The sequence below is a fragment of the Amblyomma americanum genome, chromosome 10, assembly GCF_052857255.1.
Source record: "Amblyomma americanum isolate KBUSLIRL-KWMA chromosome 10, ASM5285725v1, whole genome shotgun sequence".
Lineage (NCBI taxonomy): Eukaryota > Metazoa > Arthropoda > Arachnida > Ixodida > Ixodidae > Amblyomma > Amblyomma americanum.
Genome location: NC_135506.1, coordinates 32,814,960 through 32,838,842, shown reverse-complemented (window position 1 = coordinate 32,838,842; position 23,883 = coordinate 32,814,960). Strand labels below are relative to the sequence as shown.

At 47.3% G+C, this 23,883-nt stretch overlaps 1 protein-coding gene across 1 annotated transcript in view; it reads left to right on the top strand.

The window, feature by feature from the left end:
- LOC144106180 (uncharacterized) overlaps positions 1–22,746 on the top strand; it is a 38,262-nt gene extending 15,516 nt beyond the window's left edge. The window contains exons 10-16 of the mRNA XM_077638918.1: positions 1,048–1,270; positions 2,542–2,698; positions 5,100–5,212; positions 7,481–7,619; positions 11,270–11,440; positions 20,237–20,359; positions 22,558–22,746. Of these exons, the coding sequence (XP_077495044.1) occupies positions 1,048–1,270; positions 2,542–2,698; positions 5,100–5,212; positions 7,481–7,619; positions 11,270–11,440; positions 20,237–20,359; positions 22,558–22,746 (1,115 nt within the window). The remainder of the gene's footprint in view (positions 1–1,047; positions 1,271–2,541; positions 2,699–5,099; positions 5,213–7,480; positions 7,620–11,269; positions 11,441–20,236; positions 20,360–22,557) is intronic.
- The last annotated feature ends 1,137 nt before the right edge of the window (positions 22,747–23,883 follow it).

Genomic DNA, 23,883 nt, shown 5'->3' with positions numbered 1-23,883 from the left:
GCTTTTATCTAGGGCAAACAAGCTGGTTTTGCTAATGTAACATAAAACACAAAAACTTGACAAAACGTATCTCTAGCTATTAACCCAATTTGCAGTATATTTACTCTTTGTCCAATCAGCAAGCTCGCACAAAGTGATGTCATATCCGCTGCTAAAAACCACCGCTGTATGGTGACGCGGCGGCTGCGTTTTTATGGAGGAAAAAACGCTAAGGCGCCCGTGTGCTGTGCGATGTCAGTGCACGTTAAAGATCCCCAGGTGGTCGAAATTATGCCGGAGCCCTTCACTACGGCACCTATTTCTCTTTCTTCTTTCACTCCCTCCTTCATCCCTTCCCTTACGGCGCGGTTCAGGTGTCCAACGATATATGAGACAGATACTGCGTCATTTCCTTTCCCCCCAAAAAACCAATTATTATGGTGACGCCGTCAGCGCCACGAATTTCTTTTTGCGAGCTAATTAAAATATCAAAAACCACAGTATATGCGCTACGACCGATGCTAATTGCACCACTATAACTCATTCTATGCAACCAATCGGCAAAACAATGCACTGAAAATGTGTTTCGGGGCCCCTTTAAGAACATCCGATAGGGTGATCTGAAGCCGCGTGATGACACCCGATGGAGGTGTCGCAAGACCATGTGATACCACGTCACAGCCACGTGATCGTGTGGGTATATATAGAACGGCTGTCGCGAGCCCCCTTTTTCCTTCTTCCTCTGAAACACTACCTATCCTTCTCTCTATCTGCACGCCGGCAGTGGTGGTGGTGCTTTAACACCAGTCACAGGCCCGTGCATTTTCCTTTCCTCTTCCCCTTTCATCCACTTACTACTACTACGTGTAGCAGAGCTGCCATGGACGAGCCTCAGACGCTTAGCAAGCTTTCTTGCTTTTTACTGAATTCCAGGGTTAGCCAAGTTAAGCCACTGCCAAATGTTTTGGCTTATCTTTCCGGCTTTACCACATTTCATCCGCTCTCTTGTTTCTCGCGGGCGAGGGAAGGGGGTTTCCAAAAAGCCTTCCTTCCTTTCCTCCTTGACAGAAGGGCCTCTGTCGCCGAACTCCATGCTGTGCATCTTCGGAGCCACGCTGGACCCCAAGATGACGTTTCCCGAGGACGGCCTCTGCGACTACAGCTTCTTTCAGGCTGTGGAAAAGGAAGGCCTGTTCCTCGAGGGAAAGAGGGGCGGCGCCTCGCTTGACGCCTTCACAGCGACGGCCGCCAAACACTCGAAGACAGAGTACGGGATTAGCCTCGACTTCAAGTGAGTCCACAGTACGACTTCAGGTGCGCCTGCCGCACACGGAGGATGACGGCAACGCCCAGAATGCACCTGTGCTCGCGCCGCATGCTCGGTACCAAAAGACTCTATAAGAAACATATATAGGAGATGCATAGTGAAGACTAAAAACACGTTAGGAAGGAGCGATAAGAATTAGCAACACGATTCCGGTCTGTCCCTAACTATCATTTAGAAGTTATTCGGCAGCGTCTGCAAATGCTTCCATTTTTCATTGTACTAGCTAGAACCCAGACAACAAATAAACTTAAAGAAAGCGCTCGCCGCCGTCCCGACTAGACCAGTCCTGGCACGGGCTCTGCAGGAACTGTTAAGTTGGCAATATTAGTGCTGTGCCCGTGCCCCTTTCACAGGCGAGGATCAATCTGTGCTGCAAAGCTTCTTCATATAATGGTGATACTCACCGGTGCAGAACTGCATAGCGCCTGAAATTTCTTAGCCATTCCAGCTGTGACACTCCAAATCGCATCCGTGCGACATGCTGGGTGTAAATGCGGCTTATGGAGTTTTCAACATACGAAGTTCAGTCGCTCGCGTTTACATCATCAGGCGAGACAGCAAAACGAGGCTGAAGGTGGCAGTGCGCTGCCGACAAAGTACGAGGTCATCGCAACGCATTGAAACGTGCGAAGCGAGCTGCTGCAACGAAACACTCTATAGATTCTCTATAGACAAACCCTAGAGAACAGTTATAGGCAATACAAATCCTATAGACAGCCTAAAGAAAGTTTATAGATTTATACACTTTTAGTAGACATTTGCCTGCAGACAGTCTATAGACAATCTATAGATTTATGGCCATACACTTTTAGTAGACTGTTGTCTATAGGCAGTCTACAAACTATGAATAGACAAAGAAATCTACAGGAAGGCAATAGTGTCTATAAGAAGTTAAATCTATTGTCTATCGACCATTCATGTAAGGGCATGGCGCTCCTTGACCAAAGACGCCATTGCGCCATAAAAAATAACCATCATCATCATCAGCTTTCACCAGTCTTGGAAACCGACGTGTCGCCGTGCGAGAAAACCCGCTTTGTGGAGACCGACGATAACGTACACCCCTAGAAGCGATTGCGCTAGTGTTCTGTATTCTCGACTAAAAGTTGAATTTAATTACGTTCGTCAAATGCCTTTAAGGCTATCCAGAGTATGCTTAGTGGAGTAAAAGATGAAGTTGAGTCCAAGTCCCAGCTCACGACCGACCGGTGGGAAACACCGCGCTTTCGTTGCAGGCAGTATCCCGCAGTTAAGGACGCCGTCTCTAAACCCGCCGCCAAGAAGACCGTGGCAGACCTTTGGAAGAAGAAATTGTACCACTGGGGCTACCTCAGCAACCCGCACTTCAGGCTCAAACCGGAGGTCATGACCGCTCAGCTCGAGATACTTCGGGTGGGCTTCATTTTTCTTCAATTTAGAATCAAAAACCTTCACTATGCTGGGTAAAGCAGCCGTCGCGTAGGCCGGAGAATGACCTTGAACAACCTTCAGCCCAACCATGTTAGCCTTGTATGACAATATGTGGTACATGTATAGTAGAGCCCTTAGCCCTGATCTTGACCCATGACCTTTAGTTGACCTCTGACCTTTGACATTGGGGGACCTTTGTGTTGACCTTTGACCTTGAGAACACCCCATGGGGTTGATGTGAAGCCATGTGATGGCATCCGATGGGGGTGTCGTAAGACCATGTGATACCAAGTCGTAGCCACGTGGTCGTGTGGGTATATGCATAGAACGGCTGTCGCGAGCGTGTAGCGGAGCTGCCATGGACGAGCCTCAGACGCTTAGCAAGCGTGCTTGCTTTTCGCTGAATTCTAGGGTTAGCCAAGTTAAGCCACGGCCATTTTTTTCCTTTAGCAGATATCGATTGAAACAAGTGACGCAAAACTTTTGAGTGAGAGTTGACCCTCTGGTCGAGAAAACAGTCTCTCTTCAAACGAAGCCGCGAAGTGTTCCTCATTCGTACCAGTCAGAAATAAATGAGGGGCCCCCTATTTACCTTTGTTCTCTATTTTCAAACAAAAGAAAATTTTTCCACGCAATACTCGCGAGGCACCAGAAGAGCTAAACATTTTCAGAAAGTACAAGATTGTCGAGTGCACGTTATAGTGCCTGCCACGGCATCACTGGGTTATTTTTGAAGCGAGCAACCATTAGTAAACATTAAGGTAGTGTGCTAACTTTGGTCGCTGAAGAGCACGATGAACATTGCGTGGTGGTTTTATGGGGTTTAGCGTTCCAAAGTGACTCGGGCTACGACGGATGCCGTATAGTGAAGGGCTCCGGATGATTTCGACCACCTGGAGCTCTTCAACGTGCACTGACATCGCGTAATACATGGGCACCTAGCCGGATCGCATTTCGAAGGAGGCGAAATGCTAGAGGCCTGTATGCTGTGCGAAGTCAGTGCACGTTAAAGAACCGCGGGTGGTCGAAATTATCCGGAGCCCTCCACTATATGTCGTCTGTAGCATCCTGGGTCGCTCTGGGACGGTAAGCTCCATAAAACCATCATCTAATGTTGATTAGATTACGTTACATGAACTGAATTGAAAGCAGCCCCAAAATCAGCACAATCTGGGACCTCCTCTTTGAATTCAGTCTTTCAGAAAAATGATAGCTAAATAGTCAAATTGTAAAATTTTAAAAATAGAGGAATGTAAAATGTGTGGGCAGTCGAAACATATCTATTCCATTTATTCGAAAACACGTTGCCTCGTACCATTCTGTTATGGGCTTTAGAAATGTGGGTTTACCAGTCTGCGGAGTTGCCTGTATTCTATACTTCGCTCCACACATAGATGCTATGCTGTAAACGCTAGCGCTCTTGTTTGCGCTGCCTACATCCATGGTCAAAAAGTAGTGCGTTCATTGTGGTGAGCAAAACATAGATAATAAAAGCTTTAGCTGCAGGCTTATCGCATGATTTGTTTGTCATAATCTTGAATAAATTCACACTTATTGCTGACGACTAACAGTGGCTTTGTCATTCCTTGAATCACTTGGCCAGATAAAAAAAAAAAACCACTGAGCACTACGCCTTTCTTCAGGCGGACTACTTTCATATCTTTCACAGGGCTGCACATGATGAATGAAAAACGGAGTATAGAACTTTTTGACGATGATGATTTTCAAACACAAAGTTGACGATAACCGCCTTCCTGGCTTGTATAAAAGCAGAAGGCATAAGCTAACTGCGACTTGTGATGCCGTTTCATATTTTGAGCATGTTGTATCCTCAAATTACGTAAAGGACTGTAGACATCAAATTTTTGCTTGCGTGTTTTTTTCGTTCAAACGATGGGTTAGACATTCGTATTCATGGAGCACCATGTGGTATTCGTGTACGACAGCTAAATAATTTATAACTGAAATTCCTCTACGCCTTTTTCAGTTTCGGATTCATCGACCGAACGACAACTGTGACGTCAAGTTGATGTTTTGGTCACGTGATCCACTAGAAAAACTGCAATATCATTACTGGCAGGTCATTTTTTTGTCATTCCAGGTCTTTGAAGAGGCTGGATTAAACGTCGTTGTGAATTAAAACTACATATAAGCGATTATATTAGTTTTTCTAGTCGATCACGTGACGAAAACATCCACTTGACGTCACAGTCTTTGTTCGGTCAATGAAACCGAAAACGAAGCAGCATGAGAGTAAATTCAATCATAAATTATTTAGCTGTTGTTGGGAAATACCACCCGGTAATCCATACATTCCAATTTATAACGCATCGGTTGGCGAAGCATATCAGGCATGATTTTCGCAATTATTCTTTATTTCCAGCAATTGAAAGAAATAGTGGACCAAGTGGGGAAGCCTCCCCGAACGCACTACATCCTTTACCGCGAATCTTCTTCAACGACCCGAAGAATGCAACGAAACTTGAAATTCATGAGGTGAGCGCTCTCTCAATGGAAATTTATTCGTGAGCTATCAGCCTGAGTGTAACCATGCCGGATAAGGCCAGGTGGCGCTAAGCTAAGTGTCGGGAGGAGGGGGGGGGGGTACTTTCTAGTACGCCCACACTTCGTAACCGCCCACTCTTCGGTCATGGCGTTAACACATGTGCATAAAATAGGTTTATATTTCTCCTTCGGTCACTTATAAGATTCAACGTGGCACGAATAGGTGAAGATTGTGTTTAAAACCATTTTGGGAAAGCCGCATTCCGCATACCGATGCGAGGCGTAGGAAATGAATGCAGGAAATGTCTCAAGGTGAACGCCTGTGTGTTCTGAGGAAGCTTGGGCGAATGGGCATATTGTATTGCTTGCAACAATGATTGCTCGAAAACATTGAAAGCTTACCAATTTGTTTACCCGACATCTTGTAAGGATTTAAATGAGTGACAATGACGCTAACCGAAACTCTGTAAAGAGTGTTACTTCGCTATTTATTTCTCAAAAGAGGCGTTCATCGTATATATTTAGAGCTCACACTGGCGAAGCTATAACAAAGCGCTCCGATTCACCGGTTCAATGGGCAGCACTGGACAGTTTTAGGTGACCGCAAGCTGCCCAAAGCACAGCAACGCCTCGGACCAAGAATGAATGTTCCTCACACTGAAAGGCGTATAGTTAAAGCTCTCAGTCCTACAGCGCTGAAGGCTGACTCCACGAATAATACGCGTCAAACCATTCAAAAACCGCCTTGTTCTTCACAGACAGCAAAGAGCAGACTTCACACGCGTCTGTATTTCCACAATGTCGCGAGTCACCAGTCACGAAGCAGCACTGCACTGGCTGGAGTATAGTACTGTTCTAATCAATATAGAAGAGAGTCGCAATGAGACATTGCCTTAATCGTTTTTTGGGGTGTGCCTTCTGTTCAATACTGAAAGAATCCCTTTTGCCGTGCCACTGTCGGGGCGAAAGAAAAGGTACTGCCTTGACGACACAACAGCCTCAGTGCAATTCTTCGCGCGTGCTGCAGATGCAGTTAATTGTACACCAGCGAAATCTTTTGAGACTTCGCTGTAGCTTTTTTTTTGTCAATGTGATTTGTCAGTGTCATTGGTAGGTGGCGTACATTGTCTCTAGTAAGCCAAGCCAATGATGTTTTGATGGGGGTCTAAAAAAACGCTTTCTACTCTACTTTCTACCTTTTTCTCTACCTTCCTAATGACGCGCATACCCATTAACACACAGTCGTAAGGAAACGCATATAATAGATTCACCTTTGTTCGCCAGGGACCAAAGCGCTTTTGTTGCCGATGGGTTTGTGCTCGCCTCGCAGTCTGAACGCCTTCGGTTCGACTCCCCGCATGCTCCGAGGAAATTTTACTTTTCTTTGATACCACGGTGACGTCACCTGGGATTTCTGGGACAACTTCTGCTGCTCAATGTCGACGCCAGGTTTCGTGCCAATGATCAGTAAAATCCTTTCGCATTAGAAGGCGATAAGAAGTGCGTTGACAATATCGCGCTTTGAGCACAAGAGAGACTTGAAAGCCCCTGAGCACAATTACTTGTCGTCGCCTGTTCAAGTCTGGGAAACATAACCCCCCATTCGCCAAGAATAGAAAACACAACAACATAACGCGTGTTCAAAAGGCTGTTTTCGATGAGAAACTGTCTAAAGCACGCCGCGCTCTGCTAAAAAATAATCTGTATAATGTCTATAGACTTCTTGTAGCCTCTATTGCTTTCCTACAGATATTTCGTTTTGTGTCTCTCCGTAGTCTGTAGACTGTCTATAGATGAAAGTCTAATAAAATGTATAGACATAAATCTATAAATTGTCTATAGACTGTCGGATTTGTATTTCCTATAGACTGTTCTCTAAGGGTCGTCTATAGAGACTCATCCTAAGACAGCGCAAACAAGACAAGGGCGAAAGAAACGTATAACACGAACGCTTGCTTTGCGCTGTTTTAAAATGAGTACCTACCGACTCACCCAGGCGTCTACTTTGGTCTATGGAGAATCTATAGACCTTATGCACAGAAGTATATGACACTCTATAGGCTAAAAAGATTTTTTAAAGGCGCACACGAAAACGAAGCTTAACTAACATTCTGTTAGTGTTTAACTGCCATATGTCAGATAACGCTTACTACGTCAACAGCAAACGCGCCCAGGCGGCGTTGATGAGAGCACATAGTTAAAATAGGAAACTTGACGCAACTGCCGACATCATGTTGACAAGTCACTTGTTCTCGGCAGGGAAATACTGTGGCTCGACGGCTTTGTGCTGCTGACGCACATGATCGACGACGACCGACGCTGGGCGGCTGGACGGATCTTGCCGCCTACTTTCTGGCTTAAATTTGAAAATTCTACCGGCAACTACGCATACAGTCTTGTGAGTATCTAGTTATGGGCATTGTTCGTGTGTTTAGGTCACGAAATCGTTGTTGTGTTCTCTTGTACGAACTAGAAAACAAAGGGTGATTTTATACCGCGGCTCAGATCGCGGACGAATCCATTACGTCAGGTCAAGCAAGCCACGGCTTTTGCTGAACTGCCATGACGTCAGGTCAAGCAAGCCACGGCTTTTGCTGAACTGCCATGACGTCAGGTCAAGCAAGCCACGGCTTTTGCTAAACTGCCATGACGTCATGCCATCATGTCAGTTCAAGACCACCTACTGGTCGAAAGCGTTCCCACGGTGATTTGGAAAAGCAGAAGACCACTCAGACGAACTATCGTCAGCAGAGCTGCAGAGTATAGCTCCGTCAGCCACGGTGCAGCTTGGAGGAATATGAAAGGGCAGGATAGGGTAGGTCGACCTTTGAGCACCCTTCCCCCCCTTACACACACACACATACAGTGTAGTGAGTCCCTAATATAAGGCTATGGGCCCAGACCTGCCGAGCCATGTGCCAGTCCTACTAGTTCTGCCATTTATCGCCGCCTTCATCACCCCTATCACGCTTATTAAGCTTAAACCACTCTAGAGTTGGCAGCCGAGATGTTCCAGTGTGTCAGCTATAGTGCGAGTAATTATGTTGTACAATTTTAAGTAGCAATCGATCACGGACGGGAAATGTGTGCGTAGACACTATACATGGCTTCACTGGATTGCCCTGTCTGCAAGCCTGATCCGGAGTTCCCGGGTTCGAACCCGACCGCGGCGGCTGCGTTTTTATGGAGGAAAAACGCTAAGGCGCCCGTGTGCTGTGCGATGTCAGTGCACGTTAAAGATCCCCAGGTGGTCGAAATTATGCCGGAGCCCTCCACTACGGCACCTATTTGTTCCTCTCTTCTTTCACTCCCTCCTTTATCCCTTCCCTAACGGCGCGGTTCAGGTGTCCAACGATATATGAGACAGATACTGCGCCATTTCCTTTCCACCAAAAACCAATTATTATTATTATTATAAGCCTAATCACTCAACAGTGAACGCTATGGACCCTTTAGAATAGCAGACTGCGCTGATTTAACATTTTTTCATACATACTGTCGCGAAGAAGAAGCTGGCTGTGGCGCGGGACGCCCTTACAAGAATGTTCTAAAGACTTCTTATAGACTCAATTGCCTTGCTAAAGATATTTCTTGTTGTCTCTTCATAGTCTATAAACTGACTATAGAGAAACGTCTACTAAGATTGTATGGTCATAAATCTATAGATTGTCTATAAACTGTCTATAGGATTTGTATTGCCTATAGTCTTTTCTCTAGGTTTTTTACATAAAGAGTCTATAGTCTTTATACACAGAAGTCTATGGACAGTGTATAGACTGTCTACAAAGTTTTGTAAGGGTGCGGCACTCGTGCTAGGCCAGCAGCCATTAAATCATCTTTTTTCCATCGTTCATCTCGCCTCATTCTTGGGCTGTCCGCCACGTAACAATACTATCGGAGATTTTCACGAAATCGATGCCACGCTGCGGCGGCGCTGCGAACTTGTCTAAGAACAATCGGCAGCGGTTGAAGCATACGCTTGCTCCTTTCCGAATGCTTCATCTGCGCTTTCAGACGTCGCCATGTTTCCCCATAATTATTGGCGATTTCCACGACACAGAAGCCACGCACTGAGATTCTGTACGCGGAAAGCTCATCGTGAAAGATGTGCCCTGCATGGTGCTGATGCTGTGTAGAAGGCAGTTTCGGATGCGATACCCGGAACGTCGCGGGTTGGCAAGGAAGTCACAGCATTGATGGTCGTGTCTTGGCGGGCAGACGACTTCTTTGTTCAGGTGACGACTCGGTGTCATTATAGCTTTCTTTTGTTTTAATTGAACGAGAACGATGATAATCGTGCCTGGCTGCTGTAATTGCTGCTGCGAGGCAACCATAATGCACGCAAAATAGTACCTCGTCTTAACCCAAGCTGCAATCATATATCACCGGCATTATATATATATATATATATATATATATATATATATATATATATATATATATATATATATATATATATATATTTGCTCTCTGCGTTTCATATTTTCCCATTTATGTCTGCTCATTCTAAACACTCGTGTTTCACTGTCCGCAAAACAAAACCTCAAATCGAAGAGACCGTAGAGGCGACCGAAGAGAGCATTTGAGAAAGTAGGAGCTAGCGGGGAAGAAAACAATTAAGCGGTGAATTAGGTCGCATCAACTCGCCGGCAAGGGGTAGGACCCGATCGGTAAATTTCGCTTCATACGTTTCACGGCTGGGAATAAGATTACCGTCTTGTGAAAATAAGAACAACCACCTGTGTGTACTATAACAGCTCCGTCGAGCCTCCGAGGACGGGCACCGACCGGATCGTATCGAGTTCACGACGCAATGTACAGACGTGATCAGGTTTTTATCGGAGCACTCGCGCAGTCCTCTGCAGAGCAAGGGAAACAAAATTTTACAGTAAGTAGTGGTTTTCAAGACCGTTACTTGTGCTGAAGCGAAGGTGCATAGAAGTAAAAGCAAGGAACAAGCACACTGCCCTTACCACAGCACTTGTCCGCTATAGTTTGTTTCCAGCATACCGCTCCACTGAAGTGATGGCCGCACTTAAGTGCAACTGGTGTTCAGTTACCTGAATTGAAACCCCAGCACACGGCGGTCGAAAGCGAAACCATCGCAAACTAGATTATCTTCCAGCATTATATACACCCGCCGCGGTGACTCAGTGGTTAGAACGTTCGGCTACTGATCCGGAGTTTCCAGGTTCGAACCCGACCGCGGCGGTGCGTTTTTATGGAGGAAAAACGCTAAGGCGCCCGTGTGCTGTGCAATGTCAGTGCACGTTAAAGATCCCCAGGTGGTCGAAATTATTCCGGAGCCCTCCCCACTACGGCACCTCTTTCTTCCCTTCTCCTTTCACTCCGTCCTTTATCCCTTCCCTTACGGCGCGGTTGAGGTGTCCGCCGACATGGGAGACAGATACTGCGCCATTCGCTTTCCCCCAAAACCAATTTCCGAGGAAGAGTCCAACTGAAGCTTGCAGCAAAAAAAAAAATACTTAAGAAGACACCTTACTACCAACAGGCATTCCAAGTCAGTAACACGGGATCCACATTGTGAGCTGTCATGCAAGACCACACACACCGTACAAATGGAGAAGGGGATTTATGGCTCTCCATTTTGAAACCTGCCAACCTAGGTTATAAGCAGCAAGTGACAGCTGGATATTCTGTACACCAACCATGGCAGGTGGAAGGGTTTCGTTTTCTTTATCGGCCACCTGCTGGTCTCGTTCTCCTGTCCAGTAGACGAATAGGAGGGACCCTTATCTAATCACTTTGCCACCTGATAAACGTGGCAGGTTTAAAGTCGCCGCTGACTCTTTCGTGTTGCTGGCAGGCGGCAAGAGCCATCTGCTAAGGTTGGTGCGGGGACGAGGGGACCTGCTCCGATTCCCCCTAGCGGATCCGTTGAGATCCGTTAGGGGCGCGGTGTAGACACGTCACAGGCGCACGCGCTAAAGGCGTAAAAAGGGCCTTCCGGATGACATAGCAGAGGCATTTGCACTGGCAACCTTTGTAGTCCACGAGCACTAAGTTGCGTGTCGTTCTGTTCCACAGGTGACTGGACATGAAGCGCTGGACTTCTTCGGGAGGGAAGACACGAATGGCACGGCCCTGTTCCTGAGCGCCACCATGAATGCCAGGAGCTACACTCCGGAGGGCGAGAGGAAAGTTTATCTCGCGACGATGAAGGAGACCAATGACACCTTCTTCGTCAGTGTAGTTGACGTAAGCCATCCACTTGTCATGCTAGAGCTCCTGAAATTTACAGGGTTGCACTTAAGTCTGCTTAAGAGCGCGAATGCGAAAGCCTCTCCCTGTCCTCTTTCTCCCTTCATTTTTCATTTTAGTTTATCTTCTGCAGTTTTTGTTTTCTTTTGTTTCTATTTTTATCTCTTGTATTTTATTTATTTATTTTCACTTTCCATTTAATTTATTTTATTTCTGTTTTTTTTTTCATTACACGTACGTTGCCCAAGAACTGGTGCTTAATCAGCTTATACATTTCTGGTTTATGATTGACAGTTCGTGCGGACAACCTCTGTCCACAACTTCCATGTACAACTTCCTTCCACGCCACTCATGAGTCAAGAAAGGCTTTATCAGCTTATACATTTCTGGTTTATGATTGACAGTTCGTGCGGACAACCTCTGTCCACAACTTCCATGTACAACTTCCTTCAACGCCACTTATGAGCCAAGAAAGGCTTTCGCCTTAAAAATAGTGAGGGAAAAATGTGAGGGCAAGGTGGAGGAAGCAACCTTTACAGTCGTCTGCTGCAGTTCTACATGAGAGAAAAAGGGAGGGTTTGAGAGCACGGTATCATAAGATACGGTACGGTGTGTCATGGTGAGTGTGTCCCAAAACATCGGGTGAAATATGAGGCGCACTGTAAGTATGGATTCAGTGTCTAATGATTCTGGCAGGCTGTTTACGTCCGCGTTTTTTTTCTTGTGTGGCTCTGTTGTGAGCATGCTTTTATTCGCCTGTATTCTGCCGCAAGCTTTTTAAAAGGCCAACGATTTGCTAAATTTTCGCTTTACTACTACTAATGACAAGGATTAGTCAAGAGAAGTACGTAATCAAGACCGCGAAGATTCGAGTTATGGTGTGCAATCATGTGGACCCGAAAGACATTGCATAAAAAATCACTGAGGATTTCCTTCCATGCTGCGTAAAAGAAGCTCAAGGCTTGGAAGGTTTTTTTCTGGTTAGATAATATTTAGCGCTTCAAGTGGTTCTGGGGATCGATACAATCGCGATAGGGGAGGCAAACGCATCTGTAAGTGTTAACAAAACCGAAGCGAATCCTCCCTTGAGCACTGGGCTATAACGCGCATGGCTTGTATAGTTTATAGAGTTGCCATTCTTTTATTGAAACCATACAGTCTGATTTTTTTTTTGTTTCGCTATTGCGATAAAAACGCCCCATTGCAATACGTTGCCGGATGCGAAGTGCACAACCCACGACTAAGAAAGCCAACGGGCTTGGCTCATCCCGGCAGCCTATGCTCAAGCATATCTAGTAGCGGTTTTGTACCTATAAGCGGTGCATCAGTGAAGCCAAGACAGCAGCTTGAACTATCGTTTTATGCAACTGCGTTTGGTTGATGCTCAGGACAGCAGCTTGAACTATCGTTTTATGCAACTGCGTTTGGTTGATGCTCAGGCTGACTTTCACTTGACGTCCTGCTAAGAGCAACGAGGCCTTTTTTTGTTTCATTTTTTCGAGGTGTAAGAGAGTCCGTCATCACTCTGGTGATAACGAAAACTCTCTTACAAGAAGCAAATGAAAAATACCGCAAGCAGCACTTTTGCTTGCTTTAAACTGCGAGAACCAGCGACTACCATTCTTCTAACGCTGAAAACAACAAAGCTGGAAATATTCTACGACTCAGTTTCTTTGATGTCACTTTAAAAGCTTTGCCGTTTTATATTCGGCCAACTTTACGAATTTTAATGCAAGAATTTGTGTCCGCGTATTGTTACATATCGCGCAACAGTCTAACGCGACTTCTCCACGCATTATCTATTTCCGGCACCCTTCACTGTTCCTCGGTATCTCCCAAAACGCAATCCAAAAAGCAGAGTAACGTGTCAGCGCTGGTTAAACTTCAGCTGGCGTTCACTGACTGGTGTTTCATTAAAGTTTTCTCTCTTCAAAAAATTGGCGGTGGTTTGAGCTCTGGTTAAACCTGTGACGCGATAACTACAGCTGGCCGAGTGGAACTTGGTCATGTGACCAACCACGTCGCGAACCACGTGATCAGCCACGGTGCCGCGCCGCCAACAGCTGCTCCGCACCACGTGGCCAACCACGTGACAGCGTGGCGGCGGAGCCCCAGGGTTTGCGTTATAACGCATAACGCTGAGACCGCAAACGCGAGAAGTAAGGCTCTAAACGAGGGAACTATCCTGAAGCGCACTACTTTTCGTTTTCTTTCTCATTGCGAGAAGCACTGAGAAGCGCGACAGTCGCGTCAGCCACAACGCGCTCAAACCGGCTGGCACCGGCGAGCACTCACGTGGCGACAAGTAAGAAACTGCTGTGCAAATTTATTGGCAAGCCTTGCGAAAGAGACAACGTTCGAAGGCACAGGAGTTGTTTTTTTTTCTTTTCCGGAGTCAGGTGCGATGGGAGATGAAGTCGGTGGAATAGGTTGCCCGACGGACATACTGAATGGCGCAGCGAAGGCGATGTATGGAGTCCATGGCAAGAGCACGCTGAATGCAAAAAAAAAACGGCTAAGCTGAGGATCCGATACTGAAGCGCTGGTTTCGAGGAGTGGAGCGCCTCGAGGAGACGAAGGCGCTGCAGCTATCTGAAAAAAAAAGGATAAAACATGTAAAAATGAAACAATGCGGCTGCACATGACACATTATACAACGCAGAGCTGGCAAACAAAGCTCATACCTACAACGCAAACAAATCAGACTGCGAGTCCTCTCAATAGCTAATCAATTTGGCCTCACAGAAAACCAAGGTTTGCGAGCAGTTTGCTTACTCGGACTATCGAGGCCTCGATGCGCCGCCTCCTGTCGTTGATGGACAGGGACAGGTGAAGGCAGCAGCTCTTTACAACACGTCGTTATAGCAGCTGGGAGCTCGCACGCATGAGCCCTCGCAAAGCGGCGACGATGGTTCGGGGGACAGCAGGTCACCGCGTCGATGTCCCAGTAGCGCCGACTAGCTGCCCTCGTCGTGTTGACGGAAGGAGACCGTTGGTGTCCACGCCCAGTCGGCAGGCCTCGGGAAGGAGGTGAATCCTGTTTGCCGTGTTGCACCACCGGCGATTAGAATGTTACTCTGAGCAAGTCTTAATGAGTTCATGTGTCACGTCGTTGTGGCATGTCAGTTCTTTACTTTCACAATCCTTGTTTCGCCTTTCTCTTCTGAGCACGTTCCACAAGTTTCCTTGTTTTCTCTTTTCATAGTGCGCAAGGATGGTTAAAATAACTCATGATAGAAGGAAGGACACCGAACATCTATATACTCAAACAGAAAAAGTGAAAGGCTGAGACATGAACATGAGTTGAAATATGTAAGGCAACAAGGAAAGGAAAGAAGCGAAGTAGACAAATACAGCCGAAAGTATGTTAAAAAAGAAAGCAACCTTGCACACCGCAAAAGAGCCGGACTGACGTCTACCTTGCCTGGTCAAGAGGCCCCCTTGAAAGTATGCTAAAGTTGTTCATTAGCATATACTGGTCATCAGGAATGACTGCTCTGATGAGAACATCTGTTTTTGAATTGCATAGGCACGGGTAAAATGTAGTTGGAAATAAATCAGAGAATGAGCGATTTGGCTCAAATTGTGTAATTTGTGAAGTAACTCCCAACATCTGGGCATTCGACCGGACGTCTACAAACAGCTATAGAAGGCAAAATAGATGAAAAATATGGAAATGCCCGTAATGTTGCCGAGATGTTTGCTTGAATAAAAGTATTCGCAGACATCGAGATTGTGACCAACACAAAAGTAATGCTTGCTGTGTGAAATATGACAATGACTCCAGTGTACGTGCAATACATGCACGACATGTGCGAATGTGGTGAAGTGCAGTGATGAACTCTGGAGTGTGCGGCCATACAAAAAAGACACTACCTGCAGCTGAATTGGGTGCCATTAGCTTAACATGGGGGACCGGCAGCCATACTACTAAGCAGGATAGAGACAATTCCGAAAATAACAATTTATATCGAACGATGGGCGAACAGACCAAGGGTTATGTGGGCCATCAACTGTTGTAGAGCCATAACAGACTTGTAAGTAGATAAACGTCTTGTGGAGGGAGGAGGCATACGTGAGGCAGGAATTGAATATCCTGCGTGGACTACCGGACAGGGCCAGAGATCCGAGCTCGTACTTTCGGCGTATCTGCGAAGACAAGTGAAAAACATGGATGTCGGGCGTATGCGATAGAAGTCTCCGACGTATACGCTGCACACTTTCCTTACTGTCGGGAGCAGAACTTCAGTATGCCATGCGAGCTTTGATTCGCTTGCACTTACCACCCTACTCCTTGTGTCAAGAGAGCTAAAAAGAAGGACGAGTCAGGAAGGGAACGCCTTGCGTCGTGCATGGAGGCCGGACTGGGGCCACAGACCCGCGCTCGGACTTCCCGAGTCAGCTCCGTGCTGTCCTCATCCAAGGAAGATCCTGAGCCGCCATATCTGCAAAGACAAAAAGGAAACTTTGCCAAATGAAGCCTTAGATTTAAACGACTGAGCAGCGTGAACAGACGGGACGGAAGAGAACACAGAAACCAACCAGACCGACCAAGCCCTCGTCTTGTAACCATGGATGTCATGAGCGTTCCAGTCACCCTATGGGTCACACTGTACACTGGCTGCACTGTCGGAAACAAACATGGCTTAAGCCACGCGAACTTCGACTGAACTACATCCTCGGCCCCTTCAGCGGCGCCTGGTATTGAGCAGCCTTACGGGAATACTGCTTTCATCTGCAGCCATGCCAGTCTTCTCATTTCGATAAGTCATGTTCCTGCTCACTCAAAACGAAGAAAACGACGCTGCGATGCAGTGCAGTCAAAGCAGCCGACAGTACAGCGTTTGCGACAGGAGGCAGCAGCAACGCGAGTACATGGATGCCCGACCGAGACCAGACTTCTGAGCTCGGGGTTGCTGAGTCGGCTCCGTGCTGTCCTTGTGCAAGTGAGACCCTAAGCCGGCATATCTGCAGAGAAAAAAAAAGGAACCTTTGCCAAATGCAACCATAGATGGAAACGACTGAGCAGAGCGAACAGACGGGACGGAAGAGAATAACAGACATGTACTGTGTTCTCTTTCATTCCGTCTGCTAGCGCTGTGCAACCATTTCCATCAACATGCACCCTCCAGCCCGACAAAGACCTCTCATTGCAACCATGGATGTCGTGAGCATTCCAAACGATTCCGAGGGTCACGCTGTACACTAGCTATACTGTCGGGACTTCGATTGAACTTCATCCTCCACCCCCTTCAGCGGAGCCATGGTATTGAGCAGCCTTACGGGGTGCCGCTTTCATCTGCAGCCGTGGCAGTCTTCTGGTTTTGATAAGTCGTGGTCCTTCTTATTGAAAACGCAGAATACTGGACGCTGCGATGCAGTGCAGTCAAAGCCCCCGACAGTGCAGCGTTCGTGACAGGAGGCAGAGGGTGCACGAAAGGAACGTTGCACGACCCGAAACTGCCCTATCGGGCCAGATGTCATCGCGGGCCGAATGCACCAGTGACGTTGCACCAAGCATGAGAATGCTGGACTGAGCACATCTGCAAAGAAAAAAATGGGGGATGACATACACGCAAGCATATCGTCGTAGTTTCACATACTCACCGTGGTGGGCAAAGTTGCCGCGACTGAATCCTTGTGCCGCGGGGCTGGAAAAAGTAAGGAAAGCTACCAGACCTTGGCTGCAGCGGAAACACGATGTGCCGCAGACCGCAGGCAGCGTCCGTTCTTCGGAGTTGCTGGAAGAGGCTGGCGAGGATTTCCGAGCGCCGTGCACGGCCACAAACCACATGTCTCAAAAGAATGTGCGCGCCTGGGCGTTCGGCTGCACGACATGGTGGCCTGGTCGCAACGGCGTTTGGAACGGGTTTTTGTTTCATGACACAAACGACAGCGAGCTCGCGTATCTAAACCCCGTTGAGGCAGCGAGCAAAGCTTGGCATACCGGGGTCACCCAAGACCCCGCACAGTTCCCAAAAATAGGCTTTTTGAGGTTGAAGAGCGACCCTTTCGGCATAGCACTGCAAGCGGCGTAGTACTACATCAGATGCTGCGAAGGCGGACTAACTAACATGCCGGTTAAGCAGCACTGAATAGGCAACCTTCCAACTGTCACCTTTAAACCACCCTTCACCGACGGACGTGCAGCCCACCGTAAGAAACATCCCGAACAGTTTCCAGAATTTAGAAAACGCGGCCACCCTCGGCGCTGTGGCCCAACAAATTTTGGCGATTTGAATGAGTTGCATGCGGTGGAGAGGTTGCTTTGCCTGCAAGCTTCTCGCACATGTAGTGTACTTTGGCGTGATGTAGCCAATGTTTGTTGGGCCACAGCGCCGAGGAAAACCACGCCCCCAAAATTCCAAAACCGACATGGATACCACTCACGGTGGGCCACACGCCCCTCAACAATCAAGGAGCCCAAAAGCAATAGTAAAAAGACAACTATTCAGTATTACTTAACCAGCGTGCTATTTAGAACGCCTTAGCTGTGCCCTGACGCACTGCACCGCCGACAGTACTATGCGGAAGAAGGCGCTCTTCTAACTCAAACTGCCCACTTTCAAAAACTGTGCACAGTCTTCGGCGAAACACCCTGCATGCGAAGTTTCGTCGCTGGCTCAATACCTAAAGCTGGCCTGCCAAATGTGAGCTAAGCCTGAAGCTGAATCCTAGCTCGCCACGCTTCCGTCACGAACAAGAAACCCGATGGCGACAGGCCGTGAAACCTCTACGCGCTGCGTGTTACTCGCTGGCTATCACTCAATGCTCGCGGGAACAGCGCGAGTGAAGCTTAAATTTTGTCTAACAGATTTCACGGACACACGTCGCCCTCGACGCGAGGCCTTGCCTCGCACTCACCTTCGATGCCGACGGCCTGGCTCGGAGAGGCGTGTTCCTCGGCAGTGGTCCGTAGGCCTCGAGCGCAACGGCACCCATGCGTCTCTGGTGAACACGTGAAAACGACAGCAACCGCCTGGCAACGCGTACAGAGGCATGTCCAGCAGCACTGCCGCTTGTACTGCGGCGAAAACAAGCTCTCGCAGCTAGCACCAACGAAGAATGACTGGCGGTCTCCGTCAGTCGCATTTTTTACCCCCGAGTCAGCACTAGCGCTTGCGCATTAATGTCGACTACAGACCTTTTCGATGGCGGCGGGCGCTGATGCACTTATCAGCGATACAACTGCGTCACTGCTCCGCTGCTTCCATGGGCGGACGGCGCGTCGTCGCGTTTCTTGCGACCACTTTTTTGTTTTGTTTTGTTTTCTTTCTGCCCCAAGCGCGGCTCGATGAAGTGATACGAAGACTGCGTTAGAAGCGCAAGTTTGGGCATGCATGCGCAGTGCAGAGCTTGGCCGACGTTTTTCGTGTTCGTTATCTTGCGCTTGACACAAACGTAATAAAAAGATACCAACCATTCTCGCATCCCTTCGTGTTAATTCAACAATCTAATAGGCTTCAATTTCCGCAGCGTGAACGAAGCACCTTCAAAAACCATAGAGACAGTTGTGCGTAATACATCCAAACGGCGCAACTCTATGCGTTCGATTTTGCTGATTTCTTCCGCAGCGGCTTTAGACTGGTCGTGCTGTTAGCTCTTGCACAAATGCGAACGCGAAGACACGAGGACAAACGCACAGATACAAGTCTGGCGTCAACTACCGACTGAGTTCATAGTTGGTAGTTAATGAGTTGCAGTTCTTAGAAGGCGCCAGCCTTGTCTCCTCTAGGTAGAAGGATGACGAGTTGGGCAAGTCGGATGTAATTCACGTTGAAAACAATATTCAGCGCAAATGGACGAAGACCACAGGAGGAATAGACGCTGCAAGCGCTCTCTCGCAACAGAGCTTTTATTGTGGAGGGATGTATATGTGTGCACACATAAAGACACTAACAAAGGCAATTTCCTTTCACAAAACTTAGAGATCACTGCAGAGACTGCATTGGAGAAATGCGAAAGCATTAGCGTTTGCCGCGACGTTGGTGGCTCCTAGTCGACGCTTTTCTACATCTACTTCTTACCCATTCCGTTAAGGTCCTATCGTCACTCTTCGATCTCCGATGGTACCACTTGACGACGTGTACTTTTTTGAAGCGAAAGCTTCACTACGCCAGGTAAAGCTGTTTCACCGTGCGTTGCCGGTAGACCTCCAAGTGAGACAGAGGTCAAGTGAGGCTTTAGGCCTCACCATATGTGGTTTACCATGGTGTCACACCGCTTGACCTTTAACCTTCGATTCGCAGGTAGAGGGTGGTAGAATAGGCCTCAGCGTTCACTGGGTGACCAACCTCTCGCAATGAACCATTAATTTAACCGCCACCTGCCAGGGTGGCAGGGTGGCCGCGCTGCCTATCATCCAGTGTACGGAACGCACTCAACGTTATAATGTTGAGGCTTGGCGTCTGTATACAGAAGCCAAGCCGCGTTTACTTGCCCGATACACCACAGCTTTCGATCTGCAATCAGGTTCAGCCGTGGTTAAAGCGCAGATAATTTTTTAGCCAGCAAAGAATTTATTTATTTATTTGTTGATTGATTTATTAATTGATTCATTCATTCGTTCGTTCATTCAATAATTCATTTATCGATCGATTGATTGATGCATTCATTAATTAGTTCATTCATTGATTCACTCATTGAGTGATTGATTGGTTGATCGATTGATCGATTGATTGATTGATTGATTGATTGATTGATTGATCGATCGGTTGATCAGAGTAAGAGGTGATCCCTGCTGAACTATTTCAGCTCATTCTTCTGTTGCTCTTACCCCCTCCCGCTATGCAGTACTGCAAGAACAGCAACTACGAGTTCGGTTTCTCCGACAGAAATCCGGTGGCGCCTTTCTACTCGAGCGCAAAGGAAAAGAAATTCATTGCCTTCGACGACTCTCGCTCGATGGCAATGAAGGTGAGTGGCGTCTCTGTCACGTGTTCTTCTAGCTTGGTATTGCTTCTATTGGTGACCTTAATGGAAGCAGCAAAAAAGTGTACCGGTAGGCGAGGTTCTTTTAAACGCTCCCACTCTAGACTGACACTGCACGCCTGTTCATTAACCACGACGAAAAATAGCGTGAAATTTCTTCCACACTTTCTTAGCGTTGTCAACTGTGAATCAATGATGGAGGGCTATGCCATCAATGCAGCTGTCAACAGAAGTTGCCAGACATGCTAGGTCTCTATGACATCTGCGACTGTGGAATTTTTTTCCACTCTCAATTTTCTAAAGAAAAGACTTGTTCCCGGCCCTTGAATACATTTCCTTGTACTGTGCTGTCGCACTACATATATGCAGCCAGTTTTAACTCGCGGATTAATACAGCTTGCTTTTCGTAATTTCTCCAGCGCTCGCTGCAAGTAGAACTGAGGACTGGGGATGTATAACGGGGTAAATTCCAAGAAGGCACAAATCCTCTCCTCTCAACTGAATAATATTTATCGTGAGTGATGGCAACCCTTTGTGGCGCTGGTCTTTACATAATCGTATACATTTGCATAATCACATAGGGAAAATGAAGATAAGCATCATGTTCTGGTCGCATACTGCATCGGGAAGTATTTAGTTCTAAATCATGTTTTAACGTAATAGGGTTAAGCAGCTCGTGTCGCTTAAAATCTGGCGTCGGCGTCATAGGCGTCAAGGTCACCATCGTTGACGGGGAGCGAGAAATCGGCGAAAAATCATCTTAGAAGCAACGCAGGAGGCAGGCGGGCCACTTTGGTCACGTGACCTTGCGGCATCATCACATTCTGCCCACTCGATTGTGAGAAAACAGTCCACCGTGGCAGATGGCAGTTCGCACAAGGCCCGCCGGTGGCAGCACCTGCCATTGCAGGGCAGTGGTACATGGCTTGACTACAGCGCCACTGCTCCAGGAGTGGTATGAGGACTCCCAGGGATCTATGAATGTAGAGAATTACCAATATCCTTAAGGCGGATGTTAAGTGTCCCTGCTGTTTTTTTTTCAATACAGCACCTTTACCGGATTTTTTTATGCGCTAAGACTATTTCGGAAATCTCTCTTCCTTGTACATCAGGATAATCGCGCGAAACGATGGCACCTGTAAGCTCTTGAAGTGCGCCAGAGATAGCGTCGGTGGCAATCACCGATACCAACCTGCGAACAAGCCAGGTCGCCTGCGTTGCCGTAGTATGTCGTGACAGAAATCTTTGTTCGCCTGCTGGTTGATCTGAATGCTGTAGAAGTTGGCCGGGAAGTACCGATGCCCAGAATACATAAGTTATGGTAATGTGGGGAAGCTTCGACACTAAGGACATCTCGCGGCTAGACGCAACACTGAAAGTTAATCCGACGCAGCTTTGTGGCATATATTCGTAGCTCGTTGGCATATACGCCAGAGCTCATGAGTATGCGGCATTTTAGATTTGTTGGTTTTACGCCGAAGTTTATACGCACGTAAATATTCTGGCGTGATGCCCGACGATTGCCTCCGAGAAATTGTCTTGAGGCGTATGTGAAGAAAGCGCACTTACGACACATAGGTAATTAGGCACCATAGGCACCATAGGTAATGCCTAATTACAATAGGTAATTAGGCACCATTATTATTATGCAAAAACGTGTCCGAAGTTCGGCGCTTCCGGGTGGAGAGAAAAAAATAAAGTCAAAATGCTTACCACGCCAGCAAAAACGAAATGTTGGAGCCTAAACGTGCTTATGAAAACGCTACAGCGCACTTGTCACCTTCAGGACGCACGTCTAGCCCACCCGCAAGTTTATACTTTGATAGTTCCACTCATGGTTCATGCAGTCTTTCTAAAGGTATACGTTCTCAACTGCATCACTGTACCTATAGACTGCGCCTTCTTGTTTAGTGCAGTGTGCAGTGTGGGTGCTGGCCCTATCCAAACTTGCCCCTGCATGAGCGCCTAGATGATTCGCGCCTTTGACTGTCTATTTAAGGGGAACTTCAATGAATAGATGCGTGCAAATGTTAAGCATCATGTAGAGGTTATCAGATATAGGAAACGGGACCTTCAATGTAAATAAGGTATTCTGGAGACTGCTGTGAGGGATTAATTTAATTACATTGTATGTATTGATATTTAATATTCGCCTTGTGTCTGCCTTTTATTCCATCGACTAGTTCTGCCAAGGCAAGAAAGACCACACATCGGTCAAGTATGGCATCGCCGTATTCGACGTCGAATTGGATGACCCAGAAAACAAATGCGGCATGGGTGCTTACTCGAGGCTGAAATCCGTCAAGAAGCTGTTTGACTATATGAACAACAACTTCACATCGCCCAGCGACTTCGAAAAATGTGGAAAATAAATTTTGCACTTGCACAAGACATGCACAAGACACGAGCTATCGCTACAAAAATCTTACCCATGCCAGCTGTAGACAACTACTATAACCAAATATGGCGAGAGACAGGTCTGTCAGCCACAGAAGGTTAGCGCTAGCAGCCAGGAAAATGGAAAAAACTAAGAAGATAGGGGTAGACAGGAAACTTGTGAGAAAGATAGGAAAGTGAAAGACGGAGGGGAGGACAGGAAAAGGCGACTGTCGATTTCCCCCAGTCGGGCCAGGCCGGAGGTGCCGTATACAGGAAGCTGGGGCAAAAGTGATGTGTTGCCTCCGCCGGTGGCATTAAAAGGTCCAAACACTCGGCATCGGCTCAACCACCAGGATTCCTGTTTCCCCGGACATGGCGATGCCACGCACGGCTAAGCGCGGGTGCTCGGGTCCGTGGTAACGCACTGCCCACAATCATCCCCCTGCGGGGATGTCCCTGCCGATGCTCAGGAACCCTTGGTGTCGCCACTCACCAACGCCTGCAAGCTGCTGACACCCCTGGGGGAGCATCGATTGAAATGAACACTGCATTGAAAGCTATCGTTTTATAACATTATTTACAACAAAAACGAAGGCTGCAAACGTTGCTGAGCACAAACAGAAAGCATTGTCAGTGCTCTCCTCTGCTTTTGAATCGATAAAAGAAGCGGCTGGGTGCTTGGCTGGACGAGAATGTTTACACACCACAAACTAAGAAAAAATACTTGCTCCTAACACTGAAGAATTAGGCTAGCGGGAAATAAAGAAGGCACTATACCATGATGAAAGGGTGCCAAATATTCCTCAGTTACTTGCCGCAAACCATCTAAGGGCTTCATAGGGTTTCTTAGGGCTTCTTAATTTTATTTTTGTAAGAGAGGTGCAGGACACCAGGATAGACACTGAAGAGGGATTAAGTAGTACAGCAGCTTGTAACCCAACTCGTAACAGAATATTTGCATAAAGTAGCAGTGACTTCTTTTGGCCGGGCGGCGAAGAAATATTAACTTGGTGGTTACAAATGGTCAACATGCCGCTAATTCAACACTGGACTGACAGATGGCCATCCACACTGGAAGACATATGCTAATAAACTGATGGCTTTCGGCCTTGAAAGCAACAATTAATCAT